A 10,479-nucleotide genomic window follows, 5' to 3' on the forward strand; every position below is an offset into this window, starting at 1 on the left:
CGTTTATTACTATTCTGCGGGAACTATGCAATTTTCCGGGATAAAGACTATCCTATGTCCTTGCCCGGGACTCTAAACTATCTGTACACCGAATTTCATCTAAATCGCGGTTCAACGTAAGCGTCAGAACCAATGGAGATATTTGATGTTTAGAAAATGATGTTCACTTGGGTGTTCTCGTTTCTCCTCACTATTTCATCTTTCAATTCATCTAAAACCTCACTTAATACGAATTTAATTACTGAATTTGGGAATTGAATGCGCTGTTGGTCGTCCATCTCGGGCTAACTAAAGAACTTAGCTTACTAAACACTTACTTAAAATAGAGTTAAAATTTAGTTAACTACTTGATAACCAGCCTTAACGGTTAGCGCGAGCGCAGCCGCGGGTAGAGGCTACTGTTACACAAAAAGTGGGTACCCTTGAGCGGCACGCTGTGGTTGGACTTGGCGGAGCAGATGAGCCTCGCGACGCCGTCCACCGTCTGCGTGCGACCCGGCTCCGCCTCGCCGGTCTTCTCCTTTTTCTTCCCCAGTCGCATTACTGGAAAGAACGATAAATTCATTATAAAAAAAAAACAAGTGCGAGTCGGACTCGGGTTCTGTACTTTGTACGTATCTACGAATATCCATTGTTAGCAGAGGCTCCTAAGCAAAGTGTGCGCAGTGTGGGTTCATTTTAAGATTGCTACAGATATAATCTATCTATGTCCGTAACAATCACATAGAGTAGACGGACAGACATAAAAAAATACAAATGTATAGTTTTAGTATAAGACTGTACTGTAGTAATTGTCAAATTTCACAGTTCTAGGTCAACAAGAAGTACCCTAAATAAAATTTGCGGCATAAACAGCCGTATCTTTTTTTGCGTCAACTCAGAAATTAGATTTTTTTATAGCTTCAAGGGACTGTAAACCTGAGTATATGGTTTTAATTTCAACGATACCTCCACACATTCCCGGAATAAAAAGGACCTTGATAGACATACCAGATGGACAACAAAGCGATCCTATAAGGCGTCCGTTTTATTCTTTTGAAGTACGGAGCTCTGATAAAAATTCTTGAGACTTGAGGCATCGCGACGCACGTTTGGGAACCGGTGATCTATATAGCTCACCGGTGATCTATTTTATGCACATAACTCACTCTTCTGTTTCTTCTCCTTGGTAAGGTAGGTGATGCAGAGGTGGGCGTTTTGCCTTGTCACGTGGAGCGCCCGGAAGGAGGCTTTCACCGTCACCTTGCCGTCGGCACCCTCCGCCTGCCGTCCGGGAACCTTTGAAATACATGACAAGACTGTCATAACAAATTCTATGACGGGAACAAATATAAAATGAGCAACAAACAATGTTTCATTATGCTCAGATGACCTCAAACTAAATAAGTACGAAATGTTTATTAAATACACACATCAAAAAATCTTGGGATACCTACTCATTACTCCTAGACAAATTTCATATTTTGCCTAATATGCCTGCAGCCGAAATGGCGAAATGGTGAAATATTCATTAGGGATAATGAATATAGGGCGTGGCGGGCGGCGACGGCCGCGCCAGGGGGACCCGCCCCCCTCCAGCTGCGAGTGGCGCGGGACTCACCAGCCAGTAGTCCAGCTGCAGCTCTAGCGGCTCGCGCGCCAGCAGCGGCGGCGGCTGCAGATCGTGCGGCGCGGGCGTGGCGGGCGGCGACGGCCGCGCCGGTGGGGACCCGCCCTCCTCCAGCTCCAGAGAGGACACGCCGCCCTCGCTGCACCCCACGCGGACCTCCTGGGGGGAGGGAAACCACTTCGTACTGTCACTAGCCCCAATATCTGACACAGCAAAGCGCGCATAAATGATGACGTGTCAGATATTTTTGCACGCACCGTTGTGGCAAATATTAATGCAGGTGGCTGTACTTGGCAGATATCATCCCTTAGGATAAGATAGGTGCAGTAAGAGATTTTTGGAATTTCCCTCAGGGAAGAGAACGCGAGATGTCCATTTATTTTTACTCTGAGCGAAGTCGCGGGCTAAAGCTAGTATTAGTATCGGCTCAGGCTCACTAACCACGATGAACGGCACACAGGTCTGGCTGGCGTTATTTTTAACTAACTGACTACTCGTAGCTGCTGCTGTTACAGATTTGGTAGATATCATCCCTTAGGATAATAGAGGTGCAATACGAAGGGATCATTGTCATTTCCCGCGGAAACAGAACAGGAGTTGACTATAAATTTTATCTCTGCGTGAGTCCCAGGCTAAAGCTAGTATTAGGGTCGGCCCACTAACCGCAACGAACGGCACGAAGGTCTGGCTGGCGTCCTCGTCGCCAGATCTCTCGCGGTACGCCACCATCGCCTCGCCGATCGGGACGTTGTTCACGGGACCGATACTGTTCAGGTACCTGCCGACATAACAGCGTATTAGTTAGTTAGTTTAGTATCCATCATACAGCCGTTTTGACATTTGACAATAAATAATAAAGTTCCATATTAATAGATATGAAATAAAATTTCACTTAATACAACTTTAAGTTATGATTTGAGTGTGATTTGTAAGCCATACGATAAATATATAAATAATTGACACTTCGGGTGCTGTCGTATTCAGATTGAAATCCGACCTTTCCCGATGGAAATACATTACTCACTATGTCTGTTGGTCCTCTTTTACGCTGCGAAGGCATATTTAAACTACCTAAATCTTCGGTCTCAACTCCTCAGTTGCTGTGCACTATACCTGGCTATTCTCGAGGACATCTCGGCCTGGTCAGGCGCGCTGTTGTCGGCGGCCCGCTCGCAGCACGCGGCCCACGCCTCGCCGAACAGCGCCGCGTAGCCCGGGTCAGCGGCCGCCAGGTGCCGGGCCACCGTCATGCCGCCTGACAGATCAAAGCATGCCAATGGAGTTTCCAACTAAACACTCCCAACCACGGAACGGGTCATTATTCCAGCGTTTCGACCACAGATATAGATTACACTAGATTACGCAAAGCAAATGCATCTACTTCGCGTGTCCGAACCCCAACCAAACCACGGGGTTGGCTCCATACAAAGACTGACCGCTAACTGACTAATCATGACTAGTGACTGACTCGAGCCCCACGGCGCAGGCGGGCGGCGCATTTGAATTTAAAATGAATCTTATGTGAAAGCTTATATAGATTCAACATGAAACTGAGCCGTCTATCGAAGTTAACTAAAAAAAAAACAGGGTGTATAATGAAATGAATGGCACCCGGGCCTCATGGTGGCCCGTTGTTGTGTAATGATCAGAGCCCGGAATTTTCACGGCATTTTTGATCTGTCATAGTGACACGTATATTCTCACGTATTGACTCTACCAAAATGATACCGAAAATGATATTATCGTGAAATAATAATCGTAATATCTTTTATAAGGACACTTATTAGCACCACAACAGACTTTGAACATGAAATTGATTTATTAAATTAGAAATTGTTAACTAATCATTGTTTTCATTGCATAATGCATATTTATGTCTATTTCACATTTTAGACAGCTCAAAAGTCAATTGGAAGAGTTCGCTCTTCAACGATAAAACCGTCTAATGTTGACATCTACATTTGATCTTTTTTTACATGTTGTGTATCGATATATCGATATTGAATATCGGAAATCGATAAGTGAGAAGTCTCTATGACAGATCAGAAATACCGCGAAAATTCCGGGCTCTGGTAATGATGATGGTTGTGTTGTGTTAAGTGGAGGGTTGGGTTCCTCACCGACGGGCACCAGGTAGAACCGTAGCGGCGGCGCGTCGTGCGGGCGGCGCGCGGCCAGCTCGGCGTGCGCGCGCAGCGCTGCCGCCGCCGCCGCGTCCCCGCCGCACACCACCACGCGCATGCAGCCGCGCCGCCCGCTCCTGGACAACAACTGGCTTAGCCTACATACGCACTATGCGGCTAACCGCGCGGTTTTAGGCTGCGTCTCCATCATTTGCTAGGATGTATTGCGAGGAATGAATGCTGCGCTAGGATGGGTAAATGAAACATTTCTATTGATTCATGAAAACCACATTTCTCGCACATTTCTTGTGGAAACGCAGCCTTAGCGCGCCGTGTCTTTTATAATACGAGCTATAATACTTCGAAGAAGGACGGCGCGCCAAAATCGCGCGGCTAACCCTTTAACGCCCCTTTGGTGGCGTAGAAGGCTTTCAGAAGGCAGTTGCAGAACGCTCAGAGAAAAAAAAGAAAAGGAGGCGCTTCGGAAAAACCGATCAAGTTCGAGTTGAGCTCGCAATTGCAGGTTCGGGTTACGAACCAACAAATATAGCAAATTCAGCAGTTATCCTACCGCATTCTCTTACCGCCTTATTCATAAAAAAACCTTAATTGAGGTTTGATCGGTCTGTTACTTAGCAGACTGATTAAGCTTAATAGACGGTTGTCAAGAAGTATGATTCATAAACACTTGCTAGCAGTCTGCTAGTTGTTGAGCTGCTGATAGACGGATTAGACGCGTTATGTTGGCCACCTTGACAAATCAAAGACAAAAAATGGCCTAATCGATAATTTAAAAAAAATTTGACAGCAGTGACAGCAAATTAGCAGGAAAAAAAAAATAAAAAGCGAGATGTTTGTTTTCCCGCCATTTCCGATCCGCATGTTTATGTTGTGCAAAAAGCCATAATTATTTTAATCATGCTAATTTTTTTTCATATTTATTGTTAATTTATTGTTGCTAATTTAGAGGATTTTTAAATACAAATTCCTGAAAATAAATTTTCGAGCTTTTTTTTTAATCTTTGCGTAGCCCTGCCTTCACTATAAATATTTTCGGTATGGTTTTTTGCTCTTGTCAAAGTCAGCTGTTCAAACTTGTGGCGGCCATTTTGTGACTTAGCAGGGAGATAAAGGAGGGTCTACGGTCCTCTAACTTTAGCAGAGCCTTGATCGACTGATTAGCGCTAACAGACGTTTATGAATCATGTTTTTTAGCATCGGGCCTTCAAGGAGCCTTCAAGGAGGCTCTAACTTTTTATGAATAAGGCTGTTAGACTGTAGAAGACACTAACAGCCTTATTCATAAAAAGTTAGAGCCTCCTTGAAGGCTCCTTGAAGGCCCGATGCTAAAAAACATGATTCATAAACGTCTGTTAGCGCTAATCAGTCGATCAAGGCTCTGCTAAAGTTAGAGGACCGTAGACCCTCCTTTATCTCCCTGCTAAGTCACAAAATGGCCGCCACAAGTTTGAACAGCTGACTTTGACAAGAGCAAAAAACCATACCGACAATATTTATAGTGAAGGCAGGGCTACGCAAAGATTAAAAAAAAAGCTCGAAAATTTATTTTCAGGAATTTGTATTTAAAAATCCTCTAAATTAGCAACAATAAATTAACAATAAATATGAAAAAAAATTAGCATGATTAAAATAATTATGGCTTTTTGCACAACATAAACATGCGGATCGGAAATGGCGGGAAAACAAACATCTCGCTTTTTATTTTTTTTTTCCTGCTAATTTGCTGTCACTGCTGTCAATTTTTTTTTAAATTATCGATTAGGCCATTTTTTGTCTTTGATTTGTCAAGGTGGCCAACATAACGCGTCTAATCCGTCTATCAGCAGCTCAACAACTAGCAGACTGCTAGCAAGTGTTTATGAATCATACTTCTTGACAACCGTCTATTAAGCTTAATCAGTCTGCTAAGTAACAGACCGATCAAACCTCAATTAAGGTTTTTTTATGAATAAGGCGGTAAAGAAATAGAGCCGATAATCTAGGCGCGGTACCAGGGACGCATGAGGCATCAGGCTACTCACTGCTTGCCCGCGCGCGAGTACAGCGCTTGCAGCAGAGGGCGCGCGTCGGGCGCTTGCGGCGCGGGCGCAACCACGGCGGGCACGCCGAGCGCGTGCAGTGCGGGCGCCGCTCCCGCCGTCGCCAGCGCCACGCACTCGGGCAGCGGCCCGTCCTCGCCCAGCAGCCGGCTGATCTGCTCGACCATCGTGCGACGAGGCTGAAAACGTTCCCGCCTTACGTTAAACCAGTGATGCGTCTTCATGGGAGCCAGATCGTTACACATACATTACATTTTAGGCATAGTATCACTTCGTCTAAGCAGCTGGACTAAGTAGCAAGGTGGTCTAAAACTAAAAAGCAACTAGTCCTAACATGTTCGCGTCGGAAACTTGTAAAAATATAGGTCAGGTTAGGTAAGAGTTGCGTCAAGGTGCGAAGCACCTCAGCTACGCGGAATAGGAGCTTCACGCAGCGGAGCTCCGTCGATATTTATTCATAGAATTAACGATGAACGGAGACCGACTTGACATTCGGGGAACTTTTAGACCACTTGCTACTTGGACCAGTTGCTTCTTACAAGGAAAGGTATCCTATTGTCCGGCTCCAATTATCATTATATTAGAGAGTAGTCTAAAATAACGGACACGTATTTTTCTTTTCACGTCCCGAGCTGCCCAAACTCAACTTCGAAGAAATTGTTCTCCAAAGTACCTACTAAAAAGTGACCAAACCCTCTAACTTCTGTAGAGAGATTAACCACTTCTTTCTGTCACACGGTGTAAGATGGGGGTAGAAATAGGTGGTGAATGCGATAGCGAACGTCAGCGCGTTAGATAATACGGCCTCAGTTCATACAAAGCATGATACAGCATTTTGCCAACGGACTTCCAGGCGGGGGGAGCGTCTTTACCCTTATGTAGTTAGTGTTCCATTGGCCCACACGAAGCGGTTTGCTTCATCTTTAATAATGCGAACTGCTAAGGAATAGAATTCGCTCCCGTCGTCTGTATTTCCGGATAAATACAATCTAGGGCTACTGAACCAGTGAGATACACCTTAGGCCACATTTGCACTTAAGATCAGGTGACCTATTTCATGATTTATTTCACAGTCAGTTTTATGTTAAAAAAAATACGGCCCGCCAAATATTAGTCTATACATTTTAAAACAGTATTCTATCAATTGAAATTAACCTCTAAAGTCGAACTTTCAAGTTGACAGACACGTATTATCAACATTATTCTTTTATGACATACAAACCACAATCAATGTAGACCACATATTTGACAAATGGCATACCTCGAGGGTAGTAGGGCTCTGGACAGGCAATTCGTGCGCGGACAGTGGCCGCTCGGCCGCGGACAGAGAGTTCTTCTTACGCGCCGCGCCGCCCGGCGTCAGGTTACCGCCGCTCGTCGCGCTCCGGAACAACCGGGAACGCTTGTCCTCCTGCAAGGAGGCAAAAGGCACGCGTCATCATCTCACGCCTATATACGTCCAGTAGGACGCGTCTTAAATATACGGAAAACACAGGCCACTCCGAATAAGAATAGGTACTTGGACTGCAATTCCCACGCGGGACCGGAAAATTGCTTTGTAGGTGTATGGTGCATGTATGTTCGTTTCTCTTCCACGCTAAAACAGACGAACAGTTTGCGCTGAAATTTGGCATGTAGACAGCTAGATCACTGGAACAGCACATAGGCTGCTTTTTATTCCGATATTCTCACGAGATCGGGATCGGGATGTAGGCGTACACATGCGAAATTCAAATACTTGCATATTTTACGAGGTATTCTTCGATGCGTTTCTCTTTATCTTTCATACCTAATACTTGTGCTAATGCTAATACTAAACTGCTAAGGAATGGGATTCGCTCCCATCGTCTGTATTTCCGGATAGATGCAATCTAGCGCTCTTCCAGGCTAGGGTGAATAGGCTGTTACTGTGAGATACACCTTTGGTCTCATCTGCACTTTTGATCAGGTAAGATAGGTGTAAGTCATAGGTTAACGCGAAAAAAAAGCTATGTATGTCGATGACTCATCGCTGTATTACAGCCATTATATGACGGCACCGCTACCCGAAGAACCCAGAGCTCTGCTGAATCAATCCGTCCTACCTTGACATCGTTCGGCGGCGAGCTCGACACCGAAGCACCGGACACCGGCGCGTCGGCGGTGATGTCGCCGTCGCTGTTGCCTTCGCTGCCGCGCTCGTCGCCCGCTGAACTACGCACCGCTTCCGATTCTACACGACACGATGTTTATTTATGATTAGATTTTGATATTCAATGCAGCAGCGTACATACGTTGGAAGTACGACAGTCGAGGGCATACATATCTACACAGTCATAGCGTCAATTGTATGTATATGTACATCGACATTATGGTTAGTGGCATACAGTTGTACATATATTGTAACATACATATATTTATGACCTGGCTGCACATCAGCGTAGGTAGTAGAAAGATACCATAAACCAATAATTTCAATACGCGACTCTAATAAGAAAAACACTACTTTGAAAATAAGATTATTCTTAATTAAATAACTGCCATATTAGAATTTTGATGCTTTGAAACAAATCAATTTACTTAGTAGATTAAGTTGGTAAATAAGTGACGCCACTGTTCTATATTACCAAAATGTAACGAGGTATGACAGCAAACAAATGCTGTACCCTACTAAATACACCAGAAGGAACCCTTAACCTCATTTTTTTCAAATAAGAAAACGGCACCCAAAAATTATAACAATAATTATTTAATAAGGAAGTCGGAAATTTCATTAGAAACAGTTTTAAAAGTTGAACTCAAAAATGCAATATCATGCTCGTGCTAAACATATCGTCATCGAAACTGGCGCGCTTCGCCCGTTTCGATACCGAAGTGGATGTGCAGAAGAAGCGGAATGAGTATAGTGAGAAAACAAAACAAAAGACAAAAGCTTTCTAATACTTAAAACTAAATGATAGAGTAGTTGTTCGATTGCTAAAAAATAAACACAGGGTTGCTATTAATACTTATTGGCGCAGCCGGTAGGATCGTTTCGTAAGCTGTATAATAATTACACAAAATATACACAAAAGCGTTCCTGTGGAACAAAATTAAGGATAATAATTCTATGTCATTCATATGGTTTTGAACTTTGCTATTTTCACTCTTAAAGTCTCCATACATGGTACGGTACCTAATCACGAAATAATAATAACATTCCATGTTTTTTTAAAGGCATACATCCCTTTTTGACCATTAAGCGCGTGTAAAAGAGATGGATGCTTTATATCCGTAACCGCTTAGTACCTGTAGCGTACTGGAAGCAGAGCTTGAAAACAATCCCAAAAATACAAGGTATGGTACCGCTTTCGTGCCGGTATTTTCGGTTAGCTTTTAGCTGTCTATCTTAAAATACTAGTACGTAAAATAACGGTACTAAAACGGTATATACCGGTAATATTGGTACCAGTTTCAAGCTCTATCTGGTCCTGGTGGTCCTATTTACCTGTGAGCGGGATAGAGGCAGCGAACCGTTCCCGCGCGGCGCTCAGCTGCGCTGTGGACGCGAGGCTCGCGTGGCGGCTCACTGCGCATGCGTAACGTGCGCGTGAGATGGATGCGGTATGAGCGTGCAGTTCAAGTTATAGGTGACTCAGCGTTGGTTTGGTTTAGAGTCGGTTTTTCTATTTTTGTTTTTGGGGAATATCATGTTCAGGTAGGTTTTGTTTTCGCGTAGTGATTTACGTGGGGAAATTTTAAAACCAGAGGAAAAATATTTTTTGAGATTCTTAGGTTTTTTTTACTGTAATGCCTTATGAGCTCGTTTAGTCATCAACAAATAAACAATTCATAAATTACTAAATGGTTAAAAAGATTTATTCTCAATGTCATTCTCACTATCGCGGTCATTACTAATTTTATGATTTAAATTCGGGTTATATCGAGCTTCTCTAAAATCAAAGTATGCGGAACAAAACCCTACTTTAAATCATAAGACTCATTCTCTCTTCGCACTGAACAAAAAGTGCATTTAAAAAAAAGGAAGAGGTTATCAGTTCATCAATCTCTGTTTTTTTTAAATTCAAATATGAGGTAGTGTCAGAGTCGGTCAGTTCTTTAAACACGCACACTTTTATTTTCCTACGCTTTTAATGCTTTAAAAAACAGAATTAATCTCTTTTAGGTACTTACTAAATGAAAATGAATTTATTAGTATGATTTTAACCGTGCTTTAGTATCATATCCGTTAGTCCATCTCACACACACATGCTAGAATACTATGCACACAGCGTTACATAACAAAACATGTATATTAAACATAGATAATGTAGATTATGTATGATTGCTCTATACTATGGCAATGCAAATCATAATATAAGCGTTAAAACAATTGCACGGTCGACACGGTCGTGTGTGCCATTTAATGTTCAGCCAAAGAAATGTCTATTCATAACAAAAAAATTAAGCGACACTCCTGGACTACCTTTACGTTAAAAATGTCATTATTTCAATATATAATACCAATTTATTACATTAAAATTTACATGAAAATAAAACCCGGGGGAGATTTTAAAATCTAGCATAAATTATAATTTATAATCAAACTATGTTAAACGACAGTAGCATTTAGAATATCTTTCTTAATAGACCAGGAGTTGGTACCAAAAAAAAAGGCATTTATTTGACAAATTTGGCTTACCGTTGGAATGCCTATGATGTTCCTGGT

At 42.9% G+C, this 10,479-nt stretch overlaps 2 protein-coding genes across 2 annotated transcripts in view; both read right to left on the minus strand.

Annotated features, from left to right (window-relative positions):
• Nucleotides 1–10,479, minus strand: part of LOC141432897 (phosphofurin acidic cluster sorting protein 1-like) — a 161,655-nt gene that overhangs the window by 5,192 nt on the left and 145,984 nt on the right. Inside the window, exons 12-18 of the mRNA XM_074094722.1 lie at nt 5,775–5,971; nt 3,730–3,869; nt 2,723–2,864; nt 2,273–2,387; nt 1,601–1,768; nt 1,149–1,278; nt 421–543 (exon numbers count right to left, since the gene is read on the minus strand). Coding sequence (XP_073950823.1) covers nt 421–543; nt 1,149–1,278; nt 1,601–1,768; nt 2,273–2,387; nt 2,723–2,864; nt 3,730–3,869; nt 5,775–5,971 — 1,015 coding nt within the window. The remainder of the gene's footprint in view (nt 1–420; nt 544–1,148; nt 1,279–1,600; nt 1,769–2,272; nt 2,388–2,722; nt 2,865–3,729; nt 3,870–5,774; nt 5,972–10,479) is intronic.
• The window catches only part of LOC141432932 (phosphofurin acidic cluster sorting protein 2-like), a 9,072-nt gene continuing 5,005 nt past the window's right edge, over nt 6,413–10,479 (minus strand). Inside the window, exons 7-10 of the mRNA XM_074094766.1 lie at nt 9,259–9,339; nt 7,877–8,004; nt 7,054–7,203; nt 6,413–6,520 (exon numbers count right to left, since the gene is read on the minus strand). Of these exons, the coding sequence (XP_073950867.1) occupies nt 6,413–6,520; nt 7,054–7,203; nt 7,877–8,004; nt 9,259–9,339 (467 nt within the window). The remainder of the gene's footprint in view (nt 6,521–7,053; nt 7,204–7,876; nt 8,005–9,258; nt 9,340–10,479) is intronic.

Source organism: Choristoneura fumiferana, chromosome 11, assembly GCF_025370935.1.
Source record: "Choristoneura fumiferana chromosome 11, NRCan_CFum_1, whole genome shotgun sequence".
NCBI classification, from domain to species: Eukaryota; Metazoa; Arthropoda; class Insecta; order Lepidoptera; family Tortricidae; genus Choristoneura; species Choristoneura fumiferana.